At 35.8% G+C, this 22,811-nt stretch overlaps 1 protein-coding gene across 11 annotated transcripts in view; it reads left to right on the forward strand.

Moving 5' to 3' along the window:
* Positions 1–22,811, forward strand: part of LOC128214021 (polypyrimidine tract-binding protein 1-like) — an 85,713-nt gene that overhangs the window by 19,784 nt on the left and 43,118 nt on the right. For 5 of the 11 annotated variants that reach the window (XM_052920228.1, XM_052920226.1, XM_052920229.1 and 2 more), the window contains exon 1: positions 4,529–5,547. The exons of 2 other annotated variants lie outside the window; for them this stretch is intronic. In XM_052920228.1, coding sequence (XP_052776188.1) covers positions 5,326–5,547 — 222 coding nt within the window. In that variant the 5' untranslated portion in view covers positions 4,529–5,325. Of the gene's footprint in view, positions 1–4,526; positions 5,548–13,578; positions 13,603–19,537; positions 19,762–22,811 lie in introns of those variants that run through there. 4 more of the 11 variants (XM_052920225.1, XM_052920230.1, XM_052920237.1 and 1 more) reach the window with 4 other exon arrangements.

Here is a 22,811-nt window from a genome sequence, read left to right on the forward strand (position 1 = left end):
TATTTGTTGTTGGTCTGTACCTTTTAATTTTGTTCAGTTCTGGACAATACTTTCCTATGAACATGTCTGGTCTCAACTGTTGTCCCTGTGGGACTGAATGTCATGTTTCTACATGATTCCTTACAAATTCTAATTTCTACAATGTCAAATATGTATCACTTGTCTGACCTTTGATTTCAAACACCATTAATTTTCAGACATTTAATTGATCAGCCAGTTCTATAGATTTCAAATTGCGCTAATTGGTTCTATTCATATTTGTATTGGGGAATTTACAAATTCAACAATTTGGGCCAGATTTAATTGGAAGTAATGTAATTGCTGCATTTTCTTTCCTACCTTAAAAACGCTAAAAGATCCTATCAAATTTTGTCAATTAGTTAAAATTTCAAAATCACTTGTCAGAAAAGTAAGCTTTACTTACTGAAAGGTTGTTTGTTCATTACTATTTCGAAAATTGTATTCACATATTTAATTACTGGTTTGAATTAATTTTTTTGGAAAACCAGTAGATAATTGTCCCCAATGAAACTCGAGGACACTTGTGGAAAGATTTTATTTGTACAAAAGCTTCCCTCCAAGGATATTTTCATTTTTTTACCCAATAATTCAATTCATGTCTGTCAATCTAGTCTGTACAAGTTTTAATCTATCAGTTGGCACTGATTCTCTCATTCCTTTATTACTTAATTTCATTTTAGGAACAGAATGTTTCGTTTAATTAGTTGTGCTTTGAAAGAAAAGCTTTGCAGGGTTTGTAAAATGCTGTATATTTTATGATTTTTTTTTACCACTGCTGCCTAAACCTACTCAAAATAATGCTTAATAATTGTCTCCTATATACACGCGTTTATAAATACCATATTAGATATCAAGGGGTGTATTTATTTCATGAAGAGCAAGGGCATTGCACCTGGACATCTTTGTCATATCTCTTTAGCACTGCTCTGTATTGAACAACCCAATACAACTCCTCTGCTGTGTCCTCAGAAAAACCAAACAAATGCTCTGCTGTGTCTTTAGCAAAACCAAACAACTGCTCTGCCGTGTCTTCAACAAAACCAAACAACTGCTCTGCTGTTTCCTTAGGAAAACCAGGTGACTGCTCTGCTGTGTCCTCAGCAAAATCAAACAACAACTGCTCTGCTGTGTCCCAAGGAAAGCCAGGCAACTGCTCTGCTGAGTACTTGGCTAAATTAAACAACAGCTGCTCTGTTTTGTCCTCAGGAACACCAACCAACTGCTCTGCTGTATCCTCTGCAAAACCAACAACAACTGCTTTGCTGTGGTCTCAGACCCCCCCCCCTTTGCTGTGTCCGTAGCAAAACCAAGAACTGTTCTGCTGTGTCTTCAGCAAAATCATCAGCTGCTCTGCTGTGTCCTCATGAAATCAACAACTGCTCTGCTGTGTCTTCAGCAAAACCAAACAACTGCTTTGCTGTTTCCTCAGCAAAACTAAACAACAACTGCTCTGCTGTGTCTTCAACAAAACCAAACAACAGCTCTGCAATGTCCTCAGGGACTTCAACAAATGCACTTCTGTGTCTTTAGCAAAACCCACAACTGCTCTGCTGAATCTTCAGCAAAACCCACAACTGCTCTGCTGAATCTTCAGCAAAACCCACAACTGTTCTGCTGTGTCTTCAGCAAAACCCACAACTGTTCTGCTGTGTCTTCAGCAAAACCCACAACTGCTCTGCTGTGTCTTCAGCAAAACCCACAACTGCTCTGCTGTGTCTTCAGCAAAACCCACAACTGTTCTGTTGTGTCTTCAGCAAAACCCACAACTGCTCTGCTGTGTCTTCAGCAAAACCCACAACTGCTCAGCTGTGTCTTCAGCAAAACCAAGAACTGCTCTGCAATGTCCTCAGTGACATCAACAACTGCTCTGCTGTGTCTTCAGCAAAACCCACAACTGTTCTGCTGTGTCTTCAGCAAAACCAAGAACTGCTCTGGTGTGTTTTCAGCAACACCAAGAACTGCTCTGCTGTGTCTTCAGCAAATCCCACAACTGCTCAGCTGTGTCTTCAGCAAAACCCACAACAGCTCTGCAATGTCCTCAGTGACATCAACAACTGCTCTGCTGTGTCTTCAACAAAACCAAACTACAGCTCTGCTCTTTCTTTAGCAAAACCCACAACTGCTCTGCAATTTCCTCAGGAAAACAAACAAGAGCTATTTTGTCTTTTCAGCAACCTGCCACCAACCACAACAACAAAACAAATACTATGTACAGACAGGGATTTTTTTCTTTCGAAAATAGCATTGTCCTCCAGAAAATATCATTGATCTATAAAAAATGATATAAGATAACCGTCACAATATAGTCACATTTGACTGATAAATGAAGAATCGTATGGCCATGAATAGATGTGAAATATAATAGTATGGAACAGCTTAAAACTGGCAAATTTAAAGGGTTGTGTATTTCATTTTTCATTATTATGTCTCCCCCTCTCTGGGGGAGACATATTGTTTTTGCCCTGTCCGTCAGTCCGGTAGTCCGGTAGTCCGTCAGTCCGTCCGTACGTCACACTTCGTTTCCGATCGATAACTGGAAAACCGCATGACCTAGGATCACCAAACTTGGTAGGGAGGTTGGTCATGAGGTGTAGAAGATCCCTATTGTTTTTGGGGTCACTAGGTCAAAGGTCAAGGTCGCAGCGACCCCCAATGTAAAAAACATTTCCGCTCAATATCTTGACAATGGTTTGACCTAGGTTCACCAAACTTGGTAGGGAGGTTGGTCATGAGGTGTAGAAGATCCCTATTGTTTTTGGGGTCACTAGGTCAAAGGTCAAGGTCGCGGCGACCCCCAATGTAAAAAACATTTCCGCTCAATATCTTGAGAATGGTTTGACCTAGGTTCACCAAACTTGGTAGGGAGGTTGGTCGTGAGGTGTAGAGGATCCCCATTGTTTTTGGGGTCACTAGGTCAAAGGTCAAGGTCGCGGCGACCCCCAATGTAAAAAACATTTCCGCTCAATATCTTGAGAATGGTTTGACCTAGGTTCACCAAACTTGGTAGGGAGGTTGGTCGTGAGGTGTAGAGGATCCCTATTGTTTTTGGGGTCACTAGGTCAAAGGTCAAGGTCGCGGCGACCCCCAATGTAAAAAACATTTCCGCTCAATATCTTGAGAATGGTTTGACCTAGGTTCACCAAACTTGGTAGGGAGGTTGGTCGTGAGGTGTAGAGGATCCCTATTGTTTTTGGGGTCACTAGGTCAAAGGTCAAGGTCGCGGCGACCCCCAATATAAAAAACATTTCTGCTCAAAATCTTGAGAACGGTTTGACCTAGGTTCACCAAACTTGGTAGGGAGGTTGGTCATGAGGTGTAGAAGATCCCTATTGTTTTTGGGGTCACTAGGTCAAAGGTCAAGGTCGCGGCGACCCCCAATGTAAAAAACATTTCCGCTCAATATCTTGAGAATGGTTTGACCTAGGTTCACCAAACTTGGTAGGGAGGTTGATCATGAGGTTTAGAAAACTCCTATATTTTGGGGGGTCACAAGGTCAAAGGTCAACGTCGCTGTGACCTCTAATGTAAAAAAATATTTCCGTGCAATATCAGGAGAATGCTTTGATCTAGGTTCACCAAACTTTGAAGTGAGGTTGGTCATGATGTCTAGTTGATTTTGCAATCAGTTGGTCAAAGGTCAAGGTCACTGACCTTGAGGTGAAGAACCGGTTTCTGCTCAATAACTCAAGAACGTTTACACCCAGGAACTTCATACTTGGTATGCCAGTTAGTCATGACTAGTTGATGGCCCCTATTGATTTTGGGATCCATCATTGATTATTTCTCACCTACGACCACACAATGGGGGAGACATGCGCTTTTTCGAAAAAGCAATCTCTAGTTTTGAATCTATTCAGCAGTTGGGAGTCATTGAGACCTGAAATCTTGTGTTACACAAGTATGTGAAATGCACAATGCAGTCATGAGGCAAAAGGTATGTCAAACAATACACAATCATGTTCTAGATATTTTCAAAACAATTGCAAGTAATACTGTGGAGTGTTTTTTTAAATAGCCAGAGCTATTGTTTAAGGTAATTTAAATGTCTATTTGGTTTGACTAGTGGTTTGGAACAGCTGCTTTAGAAATGCCTAGTGTCACTAAATCTTCTGCTATAAACTGTCATTGAAATGGTTAAAAATTCAATATTTAAGCCAAATTATATACTGTCCTATGTCATCCTTGCAGACGGCCTTCCTGTTTTTTTTTTAATGGCATTATGCACTAATATTTACAAAGCAGAGAAATAATCATTGAAAAAAATGCCAATAATTATGGTTTCAGCCTTGTAGAGACTTATTTAGTGTAAAATAAAACCAAAACCCATTGTCACCTGAATTGGGTGTAATTTAGCTCCACTTTTATATAATGGTCATGTGATCTCTTCAAAGCTTTGTGATAAATTTTCCCTGTCAATGGTGGCCAATAGAGTCAATATTTATTCAATTGGTAAAAGCTTTAATATAGACATTGCAGAATTATATTCCTCTATCATATTGTATTGATGGCTTTTCGTACACAGAGGTTTTGTTGGTGAAATGTTAAATTATTCTACAGAAAAAACAGAAAAACGGCTCTAGGCAAATTGATATCTTTATTCACAGTTGAATGATTATTGTCTTTGGTGTTATCAGCAAAACAGGACATATTTTAAGAGTTTAAACTTGACTTTCAATGTGAAGAGGATAGTATTTATGATTCAGGACTTGTAACCATAAGAGGGAAGTTTTAAGTGTTTAGTGTTCAGGCCAGGAAATTGGTGGAGCTGTGATAACGGTTGTCGCTGTTTGCTTATGACTTTCAATTATAGATTGAAAAGTTAGTGTGCATTGCTCGGGAATTGTGATTAGTCTGTCAGGACCTGATTATCTGATAATATTTTCAATGTATTGATCTCAAGCGTGTATAATAGGGTGGCACACTTCATTTTAGTAGATCATATATACTGATAGCATCTCAGTTGTACAGCGTAGCCGGATTGCATTGTCACATATCCTGTATTTTGTTTCCTTGTTTCTGGAGACCAGCCTCTTGAACAAGCCAGATCAGTTGGTGATCAGTCATTACAGAGGACAGCCATCATTACTCCAGTGTCAACCTCTGGTCACACAGTACTGCAGACATTGGCATCTCGATTGAGCTCATTTCAGTAACGCATCTGACTCCAACTTGGTTCCTCTCTTGTATTGGAACAGGAAAAGCACAGTCAGGGATATTTATAGTAACACTACAGAAAGGTTTTCACCAATACAAGTTTCCTCGCGGGCTTCAGCTTACTATGTTCAGTGTTGATTCCGTCAGTGTATGATGTACCTTGCCTACAGTTACCCTCTTGGACAGCACGCCATACCCGCGCTTGGAGCACACACACCGATTGCGACAGAGCTACCGCCCACGCAGTACTTTCCCTCGGTGACGACACCTTCCATCGCTGACCCATACTTTGTACCCATCACGTCAGCTCCACAGCCGCTTCCAACCGCTGCTGCACCATTCCAACCTCTCACCCTTGCTGTGTGTAGAAAGGTAGGCCAGAGTGTTGTTGTAATGTGACCAAAATGGTTGATTTTTTTATGTGACTCTGATATACAAGATATGGCAAAGTTTAGTAAACATTTTATATATATACAGGCTTATATTTGATTCTACAGTGTCGTTGAAGACATAGCAAACCTAAGTGGAGGTTATAATATTCAGCAGTTGCACTTCATGTAGAATAATCATGTAGGTAAAGGCAGGATAGATCATTATGTGTCTGTTATTTCTGCTTGAATTACGATTTATGTGATGTAACACCTGAACATCCTGTTGCCATAATGATGGTAGTTCTTTGTTAGTATGAGGATACCAAGCTGTTGCTGAAGATAATATTTCACTGTTCATTTATTAACTGATCAAAGTGTAAAGCTTCTTTACATTGATACAAGTCATTGATATTTTTTTCATGGACACATCAAAATATTTCTCTATAAAATAAATTGATAAACCCAGTATTATGTCATGTGTATTGTTATAATCATTAATTCAGCTAAAACCAGACATTTCACAATTCAGATTTTGTATGGTTTGAAGCAAATGTATATTAAATGATCAGTTGATATGGGGAGAATGTTTTAAATGATTGGAAATGGAGATAGCCCTTACATATCCATGCTTTCAAGTCATCACTGCTTAAGCAAGTGTAAAGTTACTGAGTTGCTGGTATTGTGTGAAGGACAGGTAAATAGATGGGCTGTAATCTTAGACTGATTTGGGGACTTAAAAGGAAGCTGAATAACTTGAATTCAGAATACTTGTTATTCTATACTGCCCACATGTGTAAATAGTGTAATATTACATAGCCTTGAGTTGTATGCATTTCAGGGCATTTTTATATATTTTGTTTTTATACTAAGTCTTGCTGAAGCAGAAATTTAGTAAACACTGGTTAAAAGGAAAAAAAAAGTTGGAAGTATTGTCGAAGTTTAGATGTTGTCATTGTCCTTGGTATCAGTGTGCAGAACCTTTAACCCTGGAAATTACTGGATAGGATATCCACACGAAGCTTGGTACCATTTTCTGAACACAGTACACACATGTACAGCAAGGCCCATAATTCTGGCTTTTATAATTGTTGAATTATCCGACTTAAAATGACAGCATACGAATGTCAGTGTTCACTCCATGGCCGTCTTGTATTTCTGATGTCATAAGTCAATATGGTCCTTCAATGCTTTTGTAATTCAGTTCTTGATTTTTTTAAGTATAAACAATCCTTCTGTTCATGCTGAGTTAGTGCAGCACTGCCATTAGTGACAAAAAATTCCATTTTAGAACTGTTTCCATTTGTTCATTCTGTTTGTTATGTGCTTGCCATAGATTTCTTAGTATTAAATAAAAATATACAAATTGAAATATTTTTCAATATGGTGTAGTTACTTTTATTTAAATGGAATTGTCTCCATAGCTGATAATCAATTATTTGTGAATTGAATGTTACCATTACCCATGTGTATGAGTTGATGATATTTTAACCCTTTTTTGTGGTATTGGATGTGGTGGTATCCTTTTGATCCTTGCAGGAGTTCAATGCCATATATACAAGTAATTAGGCTCGTACTGTTGTCTGGAATTAGCTGTTACTTCTGGAAAAGACTGAATTAATTAGTAGTGGAATATCAAAGCTATTTTTCTGACAGTTTATTTTGTGCTTAAAATTTAACTGGTTCTAAATAGCCTGAGGTGAAACTTATTTCTTTGTTTCATTAACTGTTGTTAAATATTAGCCATATGCCAAACAATGGATGCAATAGTGTGAAATAGTTCTACTAAAGTGTTGACATTGGTAATAGCTTAAAACAAATAATATAATTGGAATTTTTTTCAACTGCTTAAGGCATTCTTTTTCATAAAGATAATATTTTATCAACAAAATCTGACCTTTGTCTTGCAGGGATGACAAACTTGGAAGTGTTTAATTATTGAAACTTAATAAATATGCTATTAAGTTTGAAAGTGTAATATTTCATTGCTTAAGTGCAATCTTTACCAAATTCGAAATGTCTTTATCATTCTCTGTCACCAAGCTGGTTGATTCTCCTATAAAATCAGTGAATAAAAGGTGTAGAATTTCAGTATTTCAATGCAAACTCATGATGTTCTAACGGAGAAGGGTCCCTATAGACACAGTCCATATTATTATTAAAATGTAAATATAGTTTCAAAAGAACTATAGTGCTATACAATTTTTATTCTGACATGCTTAGTTTGTCTTGAGCAGAAAGAAAAAGTGGGGGGTGAACGGTTTTACTTTGGATCATATTTGAAAAATCATGTATGTTCATGTATATTTCTGTAATACTACCTCAAACAATTTTACATGAAAGATGTATTGAGCGTCATTGTACCTTTTATATTTTTAACAAAAACAACCCTCCACTCTCATACAGTCATCGGAATGAGTCTTTGGATGAACAATCCCAAATTCATATACAACTACTTGGCATAACATTTTTTTAACAAGCCCTTCTGTATAAAACTCAGAATTTGAGTGAGCCTGGTAAGCATTTTACCAGTGCAGGGCTTGCCTGCTTGTGCTTACTGCAACCACTGCTCTTAATCATAATGCTTTTTATGTGAAGCTTCTATCATCTACGCAACAGCAAAGGTGCTCTTCAATTGATCCAGTGTGTTACAATGTTCCATTGAAAACTTCTAATCTACTGTGTTCTGAAAAATTGTAGCCTTTGCCATTTCCTTGATGCTATTGTTAGGTAGTGGTGAGGTGTTCTGCAAATATGACCATATGGGTTATCTCATGAGGTCTTCCGCCTGTAAACAAGGCATCTTATGGTGCCCATAATGTCAAAAGTTACTGCCCTTAACAGGTATCTCCAGAAGGCCAGAACTCGGTGTGAAACAACATGAGCTGGAATCCATTTTAAGCTTATGTAACTATGTCACCTCTGAATTTGTTTAAGGCTTGGCTATTTGACATTTAAACTTTGAAAAAGATTGTCAGACGTTTGTTTGACTTGTGCCAGTGTTCTAGCACTGTAGCACCCTGTCGCTGGCCATTCTTCTCTGTCACCATGGTTGAATCCCATCTCTGGTCAACAACAACCCTTGTTGTGTAGGAATCTTAAAATCTGCCCTTCCACTTCCTGCAAAGTTTTGTTCTCACATGGGCTCTCGCAGAACTTGCCTTTCTGTTTTGGAAAATACCACTGGCAGATTGTGGAATAGTGGGATTTTATTTGCATATTACTATATAATGTATTATGTGTTTTTATTGGAAAATCATCGTCTTTGTCATCTTAAATGATATATTTTACAAATTATCTCTTGCAATTGCCTTGATAAATTGTTTTTGCGTCATTTTGATGTTTTGCTATCTTGGTTGACAGAAGCTAGGTTACACTTTGACAAACATTGAGATTTGTGAGTGACATGTTATCTGAGAGTTATGTGAACTGCTTCTCTATTGCCTGATAAATCTGCAATTACAGGAATTGATTGGCAACCTTTGTTAGTTACCAAACCATTACCAGAGTAAGGTAATGCCAGCTATGTTTACTCTGGATTTAGGTAAACATTGCCCTAATATTCATTAATGCTAATCAATATTCCACACTTTTTCTAGCTAAAGGACATTTTTATTCTTTCATAAAGGAAATGTGGTATTTGTTTAATAGAAGTACATACTATTACCACAAAATCAATGTTGCTTCTTTGCATTTATCATTCCAATAAATGAACCAATTTGACATGATTGTGTTTTTTTTAAGTGCGCTTTTAATTATTGTTGAGAAAAACTTGAATATTACATACCAATTTTAGAAAAAAACGCTTTTTTGTATGCCTGATTTACAGAGTTGTGTGTTTAAGGTTTGATAGGATCTCTTTTTGTTCAATGATACCTGCATAGTTTATGTCCCCTTCGGCAGTTTCAAGTATCAAGATATTATATAAAGATAAAGAATCAGTTTCGCTTTATATCGGGCCTAAAGCTGAAAACACAATATGTAATAGGTCTTTGATTTTAAGTCATTGTATATATACATGAAAATGTATACATTGTATTGACAGTATACATATTTTAGTTTCTATGGTTTCTTTGAGCTTGTAAAAGCATGATGGTATAGCTGATCGACTAAAAAAATATTTACCCCAAGGATCATGCATCGGCCTTATATTGTGTTTGTGATAGGGCCAGCTTTGTTGATTTGTGAACAATAAAACCCAGACATTTAGATAAATATCTGATGGTCATTCTACACAGATGAAATTGTAATTAGTCCTTTTGTTCAGGGACTTGACAGAGAGTAAATATTTCATGTCAAACAAAGAGCACTAAAATGTTTTCAAAACTGATTATAAGCCATAAAGCAAGCTTACTGCTGATGTTTGTAGTGGGAATATGAAATCAAACATTTCTTCTAGTGCATACTTGTTTCAAGGGCCACTTTTTGGCTTGCCCATTGAAGGATGTGTTGACGTTATAGATTGTCCAAAATCTACTTTAGTTTTGCAACGTAGTAGAATGATATGTTAGGCTTTTCGGGGAAACAGTCCTGATTTAACAATGCATAGCTGTAGTGTCATTATGACTTATTGTATAGAAGTCACAGGGCAATTGTGCTGCATATTTAATATTCTTTTAATCAAAAAGATTTGCCATAAATATGATTAAAAATTTGATTGATATCTAAGAAGACCTTAAAGAAGATCATTTAAGTGATTAAAATGTCAGTTACCTTTCTCATCATTCTAGTAACAATTCCTTGTTTGATTGCTTTTACCTTTCATTGTTTTTCTATCATCTGCCTAGTGAATTAAGGTATAGCAGCATATATATATATATATATATTTTATAAACTCAAGTGTTTCTCTAGAGAAATGTGTTGGCTCCTTGTTTTTATTTAGCCAATAACTTATAAGTGACTGATTTACGGAAAAGATGCATGGTTGTAATGGCACATGCCATGTTTAGATTGTTATGTTAACAAGTGATATTTTTACTGTCAGTGAATGTTTTGCTCTTAGTATAGAAATGTCCAAACACGTCCAAATTTAGCCCTTTGTATGAATACCACAAAAACGATCCATGTTACCGAAAACTTTAATAATGGTGAAAATTAATAGGCCCACGTGTGATTGTGGATAAAAGTAATTGTGATTATATTTTCAATGAAAAGATATAGATGTTTTGAAATCAAGATAACAACTATATCAAATGTACAGTATAGAATTGTTCCTTTAAGTGCAGATCGTCATTCTCTGAGATTTTTTTTATTGCTGCATGGTGAATAATGTAATTATGCCAGTTAAGATATTCCAATTACTGAAAGTAATATCACCAAAGAGCTTAAGACAATTATGATAGGTTGTTGAAAGAATCTTTAGAGTTGTTACTTGGTAATAAATTGTTTTTTATGGGTTGTTTTTTGCAGAGAAAAAGAAAAATATAAAAGTAAACATTTTTGTATACCATTAGAGACAGCAAAAAACTATCCTTTGTATTATTATTTTATTTATGACAGAATAAGAAGATCAAAATATATCTTTGTGTGATTGTTATTCAGCCAGTGAAATTATACTCTAGAGCTTTATTAAAGGAGTAAAGGGGTGTCATTTTCCATGATTGTGTCTGATTACTAGTTATTGATATGTCTTGGGCGTTATACGGCCATGTAATTCTGAAAGAAATGCCTGAAAATCTGTCATTATCAATGTTATTACGATTTATGCTTAACAAGCATTTATGGTCCCTCTGTGGGCTTTTAACTCTGATGAACATGTTTTAGTTTTATGCTTTGTGACATACTAACTTGGTTGTTCTTATAAATGTGACAGCTGTCTTCAGGTCTTACACTGGAGTAGATTTGCTGGCATCAAGGATGGTTTTTACCATTAGGGTCAAGTGATGTTGTGTAGACACCCATTAAATGTACCATGTTTAGAAAAATAATTCTCTGGCATAATGTTTCAGTTCCAGTGTTCAACAGATGGCTAGAAGTGATTTTTTGATGTTTAGACCAAGCCATGTTTGGTAAAATTGTCTGGTCTGACTCAACAAATTGGCTATTTTATCTGTTATACATGTAGTGAATCAGTTATTTAACTTAAAAAAAAGCAGGGAGGCACAGAGATAATATTTAAAGGGGCAAACTGACATGTTTAAAGGCAGGAAATTGGTGTGTGGAAGGCAAGAATGTGAAGTGTCTTGGTTTGTTTGTCAAGCAATAAAGATAGCAGATCCCATCACACATCAAGTGCTCTATGTTCACAAACAATGGGAACTTGTCATCATATTGTCTAGTTTTCTCTGTACTATACAAATGTACACTCTTTGGTCAATTGGCAGTGTCTTAGTATTGCCAATTTATCCAGTTGTAATGATATATAACAGTCAAGAAGCATGTTTGTATTGTAGGTACATAGTGGTCTTTAGTCCATATACATTTATTTTATCTGGACTGTGAAAGCTTGTATGAATCAGACTTGAGCCCAATTCTTCAATTGGTTAAAACCAGTACTGATGTCCATCTAGATAAGCCATGAGGTTGAAACAAGAACTGGTGGCCATCTAGAACGACCAAGAGATCATACTCCTGGTTGGTAAAAACCAGTACTGGTGGCCATCTAGAAAGACCAAGAGATCATACTCCTAGTGGGTAGAAACCAGTACTGGTGGCCATCTAGATAGACCAAGAGATCATACTCCTGGTGGGTAGAAACCAGTACTGGTGGCCAACTAGATAGACCAAGAGATAATACTCCTGGTTGGTAGAAACCAGTACTGGTGGCCATCTAGATAGCCCAAGAGAGCATACTCCTGGTTGATAGAAACCAGTACTGGTGGCCATCTAGATAGACCAAGATATCATACTCCTGGTTGGTAGAAACCAGTACTGGTGGCCATCTAGATAGCCCAAGAGAGCATACTCCTGGTTGATAGAAACCAGTACTGGTGGCCATCTAGATAGGCCAAGAGAGCATACTCCTGGTTGGTGGAAACCAGTACTGGTGGCAATCTAGATAGACCAAGAGATAATACTCCTGGTTGGTAGAAACCAGTACTGGTGGCAATCTAGATAGGCCAAGAGATCATACTCTCTGTGGGTAGAAACCAGTACTGGTGGCCATCTAGATACACCAAGAGGTCATACTCCTGGTGGGTAGAAACCAGTACTGGTGGCAATCTAGATAGACCAAGAAATAATACTCCTGGTTGGTAGAAACCAGTACTGGTGGCCATCTAGATAGACCAAGAGATAATACTCCTGGTGGGTAGAAACCAGTACTGGTGGCCATCTAGATAGGCCAAGAGGTCATACTCCTGGTGGGTAGAAACCAGTACTGGTGGCCATCTAGATAGGCCAAGAGATCATACTCCTGGTGCTAAATCACCAGTCATTTTGAATGGTCTTCTGTTTTAGGAGCTTAGAATTAAAACTGGGGGGAAATATGTAATGGGTTTGGCTCTTGGCATTGTCATATGATTGATTGTTGACATAGTTCTAAACATGTCTGTTGTACAGTGTTTCAACAGTTTGTTTCCTTGTCACTGTTTGGCAATAATGAGGTGATGGTCCGAAGTTCAAGAGTGAAATTTGTGATCTTGGTGCAAAAATGTTTTAATATTATATTGAAATAAAAGACATTACAACAGTCTTGCACTTAGCCCTCGATTGGTAAGGCAAGTCATTCTATAGAAAGTGAACTGTCACAGGGAGAGATAATAAGATGATCATTAAATTTCCTCCAAGCAAGGAAACAAAATCGGTGCAGGCAAATGACATGCAGAACTGAAACCCCTTGAGAGTCGAAAAACAGGCAGTTAATTCTTGTAAGTATCTTCATTGTCGTATGAAACCCTACTTAATAAATTAATAAAGGGAAAATAATCATGCCATACAAAAGATTACAGATCTTGGTCAATTTTTATTTCCTTGCATTATGTGACCTTGAAAGGTTAAATGGTCTGTTGATTTGAGGTTAAGAATAGAACTTTTTTATTGTTTTGTCGAGTTTTGAAGGTTGTGAAACACTACCTGTAAGAGTTGGTGTGGACTACTAGTTGGGTGCTTCATCATCCAGGTATGTGAAAGATGTTCCATTAATAGCATATGAAACTGATTGTCACTGTAGCTAGTCACATTACTCTAGCTACTGTAATATAGTTTTTTGGTAGGGATGGCTGAGTGGTAAGCATATCCAACTCTGGATCAGAGGGTCTGGTTTGGTCCCCATACGGACCTGTGTTGATAACAGCTAAGTATAACCCTGGAATGTTTCTCAAGTAAGACAACAAAGTGGAAAATAAGGACTGTCAGTGTCTGCAGGGTGTGTTGGTGTAGTCCTAGTCAAGCAATGGAGCTCTGTCGTGCTGCTGTGTTGAACAGAATTTTCAACCTTGTTTATGAAATGTTTTGGATATGAAAAAAGGTTCAATGGACCTTAATGTCTCATCTCTGACATTATGATCATACTGTAAGATATTTTCAAAATAAATGACAAAGGTAGTCCCTGTGTGCGAGTTCAACACTGATAAAGAAAATCATTTTACAGTGATGTACATTACCTATCGATTCTTTTTCCAAAATTGTGTCTCACATGTGACATTCTCAAGTACCTTGTTTGCAAATAATTTAATTTCAACTCAATCCATAAATATGTTTACATAGGCTTTCCTATCTTGGATTTCCATTAATATGAAGGTACAATGCTATTATGCCTTTGATTCAGTTTCATTCTAAGCCTATCATTTGAATTAAAATTGTATAGTCTGATGTTCCAACATTGTTCAGTGATCATCTCTGTTGTTTCGTTCTGAGTTGTCCTGTGTCGTTATTTTGTGTCTATGGGAAAATCAACGAAGCAATTATTTTAAAACCTATACATTATCAAGGTTTCCATCGCAATTTATATCCATTGATTTTGTGCAACATTGTGCGTGATCCAATGAAATATTTTAATTGATATTTGCAACAGTTTTTTTTCTTGCTTGGATCATCAATAAGGCTTGTGGCCTTCCTAGATTTCTGATTTTATCACATTGTTTTATAATTGACAGTCAAAGTCATTTCAATACGACAGTCAATTATTTCATTTTTACGGAGGGGTAATATTTTATCTTCTTAAGTTTCAATATTATGAATATTGATGCATGTTCATTTTTGAGTCATTGAATCACCTATCAAAAAACAACAATATTCATCAGATTTGTCTTTCTAATGATATATAACAAAAACACAGCCATTTATATACCCGTCAGCGTCTATGACAGATAGACAGCTTCAGCATTATATTGGGCTCCAACATTATATTTTGTTGGTATTAATTTGTTTTGTCAAATGGAACCCAGGACCTCCAGATTCCATGACCATGAAATGGACACCTGACTTCGAGCTACCTGGGTGTTATACCATTCGAAGTAGCAGGAGATACTGAGACATGTTTCCTAAAGAATTCTGGAAGTGCAAATAAATTTTCAATCAGCTTTATCGTCTGTATGTTCTCTTTAACATGTGAGTGATTTGACGGCTTGAATGGAGAATTATGATGACATTTATGTTATACATCGTTTGTATATCAATTATATTCAGATTGGACATAGCCATTACAAGATTTATATATTGTGGCCGGGACACATCTTGTCTCTGCGGACTGGCATGCTTTAGCGGCTAATGAATAGTCAACTCAATAATTGATGAGTTGACAATAATAACTGGGAAAATATAATGGATATTGCGGCCTCACTGTGATCCTCAGATACATGTTCCATTCCATGGAATCTGTGCATTCTATCATGGGCAAATGCAGCAGCAATTAATGTAATGAAGTTTGTATCTTTGAAGGTATTCGCTGGACTCGGTTTGATTGGGTTTGGTCCTCCAGGGGGTTGTGAACCTTTGCTCCTAAATTCTTGAATTCCCGTTCACCTGATTGATCTACAGCTTTAATTAAATACATACCTATACTCTAATGGATAGACCTTTTCATGTGAAATATGGCTTTTCAAGCATTGTTGGACCTATAGCTTGGTTTATGTCAGTCTTGAGTATAGATGAGTGAAATAAATGATACTTTGTATACCTTCCAAAATATACAGCCATTACTTTTAGTTTTGTCATTTGTTTTGAAGGAAAATATGAATATGCTTTTTTGTCTAACCCAACATTTTCCTACTATATCTTGTTGTTGCAAGGGAGGTAAATCATGTATCCTCAGTTGAATGTCAGTGAATCAGTTTTGTGGGTCAGGAGTTGCACACCTTTACCACTAAAGTTATTGATACACATGAATAATATTTTTATCAACAGCTACATCAGTCATTCTGTGTAAAATGTATTCATCATTTACTGAACATTAATATTTTCTATTATTATTATTTTTCTTTCTATGACTTTTGGAAGAAAAAATGTTATGTGATAAAATTTTCAATACCTTGAGATTCAATTTCTGTACATGTATTGCCCTATGAAGTCCCAAGATTCTGTACATGTATTGCCCTATGAAGTTCCAAGATTCTGTACAGGTATTGCCCAATTAAGTCCCAAGATTCTGTTCAGGTCTTGCCCAATGAAGTCCCAAGATTCTGTACATGTATTGCCCTAGGAAGTCCCAAGATTCTGTACATGTATTGCCCTATGAAGTCCCAAGATTCTGTACAGGTATTGCCCAATGAAGTCCCAAGATTCTGTACAGGTATTGCTCTATAAAGTCCCAAGATTCTGTACTTTTATTGCCCTATGAAGTCTCAAGATACTGTACATGTATTGCCCTATGAAGTCCCAAGATTCTGTTCTTGTATTGCCATATGAAGTCTCAAGATTCTGTACAGGTATTGCCCTTTAAAGTCTCAAGATACTGTACATGTATTGCCCTATGAAGTCCCAAGATTCTGTACAGGTATTGCCCAATGAAGTCCCAAGATTCTGTACATGTATTGCTCTATAAAGTCCCAAGATTCTGTACTTTTATTGCCCTATGAAGTCTCAAGATACTGTACATGTATTGCCCTATGAAGTCCCAAGATTCTGTTCTTGTATTGCCATATGAAGTCTCAAGATTCTGTACAGGTATTGCCCTTTAAAGTCTCAAGATACTGTACATGTATTGCCCTATGAAGTCCCAAGATTCTGTACTTGTATTGCCCTATGAAGTCTCAAGATTCTGTACAGGTATTGCCCTATGAAGTCTCAAGATTCTGTACAGGTATTGCCCTATGAAGTCCCAAGATTCTGTACAGGTATTGCCCTATGAAGTCTCAAGATTCTGTACAGGTATTGCCCTATGAAGTCTCAAGATTCTGTACAGGTATTGCCCTATGAAGTCTCAAGATTCTGTACAGGTATTGCCCTATGAAGTCCCAAGTTTTAACTTGAAGTAACATATACAAATACTGGTGGCTTACCTTCTCACAATTTTCAATTTCAAGAAAACATTTCCATAGTGGCTATTGAAATATTAGAATTTATGGTTTGGAAATTATTCATTTGGTACCTTTTTAGATATTCAATAATTGTTATTAATTTTTTTTGAAAACTGTTTCCCTAGTGATTAGTTTAATATGAATATTTCAAAGGTGTTTATTGGTTTGAGTGTATTTAAGTTTTTCTTAAAATACATAGTAATATTAAATGATTTTTGTAAATTTAGTGTTTAAATTAGATGGAAAACCTTTCAGGGAAATTTTCTATATCTCTTTTGACAGTCTTGAAATATGATGACATAAAGATAATGGTAATTGAAAACTTCAGATAATACTATTGATTTAAAACATGTCATCACTGTTTGTATAAGACGTTATTAAATGAATTGCCTGGTATTTTGAAATCTATAAATCTTTCAGCAAATAATGTATATGAAAATATAATGTTACCAGGTATGTTCAGACTGAATTGCTTGCTCTTAAGATTATTAATGCGCCATGTTTAGTTATGAATTGTCATCCAGGTATGTTTGAGTCCCAAAATAAATTGATCCCCACTCTCCACTTGTGTAGCTGTTAACAGCATTTTAAACTTTTGATGCTTTTTATGGGGCTTTGATTTCAAGTATTTGATGGATTTTAGATAAACACATCTCATTTAGCGGTCCTTGTTAAAATCTTTACCTTTATAGATTCTTTACAAGGTTTTCTATGTTCTTCTATATATATTTATTCCTTACTTATGGCCATTTTGTCTTAGAGTAACTGTTGTGTCCTTGGGTACAATTTTTTACACTTTTATGCTATATTGGAGTTTGTGGAGCGACCTCCTCCACCAGTATTATAGATATCATTCAAATGCTTAGTAAAGAATACCATCATTATGGGGAGTATTTCCTTGCTTTTTTTACTTGACTCATGATTAATCTCTTCATTTTTATCTGTTGACAAATCGTATGTGTTTTGTTTTATTTGATCATTAAAGTCAAATGAGTCATCATGATATTGTATCTTTTTTTGGAATCAACCTATAGTGTGCAGCTTTAATTTCAATCAATAACATCCTTTATTTTGTACCCATCATAAATTCACATGCAATACATATTTCAAAATACGGTAGTCTGTATTCCACTACTGTACAATACAGCTGTATTCCACTCTGCAAACATCACATTATATGCGTATCATTGGGCGATGTTAAAATGATGTCACACAAAAAAGTGCATCTTTAAAATGACATTTATGTAATTTAACCAGTAATGTGTACATTAAAAGGGTTAAAAGTACTTTGTTTTGATCCAGAACATGGTGTTTGATGGATTTTGCGAATATTGATTTTACTCAGCTTCTGATTGGTAAAAAAACGGATCTGTAAAAATCAACCAGTGGAATACAACCTCACAGATCAAAACAGCTGTACTTATAACCCTACTGTATGAAGGCAGCATGCAGAGTTAGTCATCACTTTTGTGGTATCCGTAATTTGATGCTGTTGTGGCATTCTTATTTCTGCTTTTTGGAAACTGCAACAGGAAATCGGAAATGAATAGTTTATCTTTGTTCATGTTTAATATTTCTTCATTTCTTCATGTTATGTGCAAATTGTTCTCTATATACCTTATAATACTCGAATAATTGATTTGGAAACCATTAAAAATAGACACATTAAACATGATCCACATGACTTCACAAAGGCAATTCTTCCATCTTAAGCAAGTCCAGTCACTCTATCTAAAATAGTTACTAAGTTTTGCCCCTACTGATCAATTGAGAAAAAACAGGCTAGCCTTGGTATTGACTTGTGGTTCTCTTGGTTGATCATGACTAAGATGAAAACCATAATGAAGTTACTTTATCTGTACTGAATGCATAATAATATTAAAAATATATATATATAGTCAGTTATTTCCATATGTCTCGGTAGATTTATAAAAGCGTAGGACTAATGACCTTAGTCATTGCTAATGTTTTTTTCATATCTACTGACCATTTTTCACATTTATAATAATATCACAAGCAAAAACATGTTGCTAAGGTTTTAACCAGGTTTAAAAAAGGACAGGGATTGTTGATCATGACTAAGATGAAAACCATAATGAATTTACTTTATCTGTACTGAATACATAATAATATTAAGAATATATATTCATGTTACTTCAATATATAAAAAAAAAATGGCTCTTATTATTGGAATTTGAAAATAATCTAGGAAAAAAACATCATCCTTTGTTAACAACATTGCATTCTGCAATAATTATGTGACAGTTTCCAGTGTCAAAGGAAAGTGTCTTTGTTAATGACATGCAGGGTAATGTATCAATTTAATGTTATATTGATCTCTGTAGAAAACTGCCTCAGTTCTTGCCAGATTTACCATGTTGAACATCTTCTGCTATGCTGAAAAATATATAAACAATTGTACGATTATTTCTTCCGATATTGTTAACAACTCCCCTATCTATGAGTGATTTCATACCTTCCGCATTACAGCTATATCTAGGTAGATTTTTAAAAGCGTAGGACAAACTTGAGTGATTCAACAGTTTTATATAGTATACAGGGGTAATCTGCCGATTGGAAAGTAAATTGCTTTGGTTGATCGGAGAGGTTTACATATTGACTTCACTTCGCACAGTGTAGCACTGCTTGCTTTATCGTAACTAAGGACTGCTCTTCCTTCCTGCATTTCTTCTTGTTTCTTTAATCTTCACAAGTGTCCCTCAGAGTGTCTGTCTGTCTGTCTGTCTGTCTGTGAACACTGATAGAGGAAGTAGTTGGACTTATTCAAACCACTTTATTTCATCTTTCTTCATATTAATAAGGTGAGTCATTTTGTGATTTGTAGTTTAAGTTTTGACTGAATGAATACTGATAGCTGGTTATTTAAACATGTGATTGCTCTTCCCACATGAGTTTAAAACTGAGTTTGGAAATAGTACTAAAATAAAGAATTGTGTTGCTCATACCGTTGAAAAATTGTTTATCAAAACAAACAGAAAAGCTATCTGTAAGCCTTTTAATTTGCGTTATAACTTCAAGAAGTTTGCAGACTAAATACAAAGTTAAGTTCTTTCTACATCAGAAAAAGTTCTTGAAAATTTAACATTTTTAAAGGGAAACTGTTGCACTTGCATATGCACTAGATTTTGGGGGTAATTAGTTGCAACTGTTTACAGCTGATAAGCAGACTGGCTGTCTTGATAACTCCCAGACTCTGCTGTGAAATTCTGTTGTCTCTGAAATTAAACTTCAAAATGTATATCATGAATAGCTATTATTTAGTTAATGGTCAGTTGATATTGGAAAAACACATTAGTTATGACCAAGGTCGTTACTCTATATGTATACTACTTTACATACATTTTCCATGTAGCCTTTATGGTCAAAATAAGAATGTTTACACTGTTAATTTAAACATTTTCTTTTTCAAAATATTTATTCTTTGTAGATTGCTGCACTTTTCGTTCCATTTATTAAGCCTACAAATGTTGTCAACAATAAGTAATGCCTGAGTTGTTGACTATTGAACAGTATGGTAAAATGTATCAAAATATGATGAATATTAAGTTGTTTAATAAAAAGTAGTCCTGGTCAAACATATCATGAGTATTTTGTTATACTTGATGCTGTTTCAAATATCTGCTTTCTTTGTGCATGTGTGAACCTTTGTTCATTTCAGGTTGTGTTTCCAGCCAAAGGAACATTTTTAATTACAGACATGTTAAATATTTAACACGTTTTCAATGTAATCTACTCAGTTCAACTCTTCAGAAGAGAATTTCCAATATAGGAGATTAATAGAAAACAAAAAGTTCCTTGTCAATTCTGGTTTATGTAAAGGAAATAAAAATGAGTTCTATTTCCCTGTGAAAATAGCATTTTCCAGCATGACCCAGGTTTACTCTGCCCTAAGGTTGTAAGCCAGTTTTTAAATGAGATTATTAAAGATTTATATTTGTTTGCAAAATTGGTTTAAGCAAGATTAAAATTATTGATCAAATTCATAAGTGAATGAAAAATGTTCAATCTGTTGAAAAACAAAATCTTTCCAAATGTTTCACAATGATATCTGGCGATTATTTGATGAAGACAACTGAACTCTATCTATGTCTGGTGTTTGTCGCTGATAATTAATCATACTCTGAGCTGATTTTGCTTGCATCTGTAGAATTTGGAATTTAAAATCCTTTCTTGACATTTTGGTCGATTTCTTTTCTGTCCTATAAAAATACTTTAAAATATAATACTTAAAAAAGGAACACCTAAGTTACTTTTAAACAAGTTAAATCCACATGATAAGTTCATTCAGGAGGAGAATGGTAATTTCATAATGCCATTGGCATATCTATGGGTGTCCGCCCCAGTGAGAGTATCTTTCTTGTTAGGTTGTGGGGCAAAGTGCACAGACAGATAGAGCTTCTGTGTCTTGAACATGCACTTATGTATATCACTTTCCCCAGGGAGACGAAAAGTATGTTTTATGGTGAAGCAGGGATTGCAACTGTGAACACTTGGTTGACAGGCAAGTGTCTTTCCGCTAGACCAAAAAGATCTGCCACTCATGATGGTGACTTCAGTTAGGTCGTTAAACATCATTAATTGATGAGCAATACCCTGACATGAATGTTGTGAATACTGTTTTATACAATATAATAAATGTCTTTGGACCAAGATAACGTTGTATATTAACTGACAAATCATACTGAAAATGTTTTCATAATAGATAAGACACCTTGGCAATAGGGAAAACTAGCTTGCAAATCATTCTTGTAGATTATTTCCTCCCACACAGAGTTGACAGCACATTTTTATCATATGATGTTACTCAGAGATTTAAAATCTGAAAGAATATGAAATACCTTACAGTTTAAGCAGTAGTTGAGCCTTGTAATAAATACTTAGCTTTACATTCTATCTCATGTTTAATATTTAAAAGCAAACACAGGCACTCACTATCTGACTTGTTCAATGCAATGAAAAAAGCAACATAATGCAACTACTGGACTTGTAAGCATTATTGTAGGATGGTATCAGAAGATGCCAGTTGGTCTTACACGCTCTCTGAATCCATTTCAGAGATTTATGGAGCAAATGGAAGTGTGTATACAAACAAATCCAGGAAAAACAGATTTGTAAAAAGTAAACTACAGGTTTCACCTGGCCTGATCTGTGAGCTGTTCAAGTGTTTTGGTGCCCAGAAACAGGACTTAATTGGTTTTGTGGGGTGAGGTCATGCCAGTTGCCTGGCCCTGGGGTTATTGAAAGCCTGCCTGCTGGATGCCTCTGCTCTTAACACATTCATGAGTTTGTAGATTGTATGGAAATTTAAAGTCAACAATTAAAAACATTTCTAACATTCGATCATGGGAGCCTTATAATGATCCTGTTAATATGCTGGTTTGTTATATTAACATGATTGTTAAGTTCAAAGGGCATATTTACAAGTCATGTTTGTATAAATCATGTGAAACATATTTATATTTCAAGTTGTTCATAGAACCCCCTAGCTATAGATCTCGTAATGCTAAGAATTCCTAAAATTTTATCAGACTGCTTTTATTTCATGTGCTTATATCTTTGGCTGGTTAGGCTGTAGGCCGCTAAATTGGCTGCTAGGCCTGCAGACTTTTATATTTACTACCTAATTGAAGTAATTATAAATAATATTGCTACAAGGCTATTCAGGGGCCATGCTGTTTGGCCGGACCTTGTTTATTAAAGTAGCCTGGGCAAGCCTTGTTGAGCCAGTTAAAAGTTTGAGAAGAAATCGCCTGGGCTCATCATATGTATGATTGGCAGGTAATGGAATCCTCATTTCCTGGTCAGTGTTTATTCAGGCAGTCTGGCAGGTCAGCAGGTGAGGCTTCCAGCA

This window comes from Mya arenaria, chromosome 13 (assembly GCF_026914265.1).
Source record: "Mya arenaria isolate MELC-2E11 chromosome 13, ASM2691426v1".
Classification (NCBI taxonomy): domain Eukaryota; kingdom Metazoa; phylum Mollusca; class Bivalvia; order Myida; family Myidae; genus Mya; species Mya arenaria.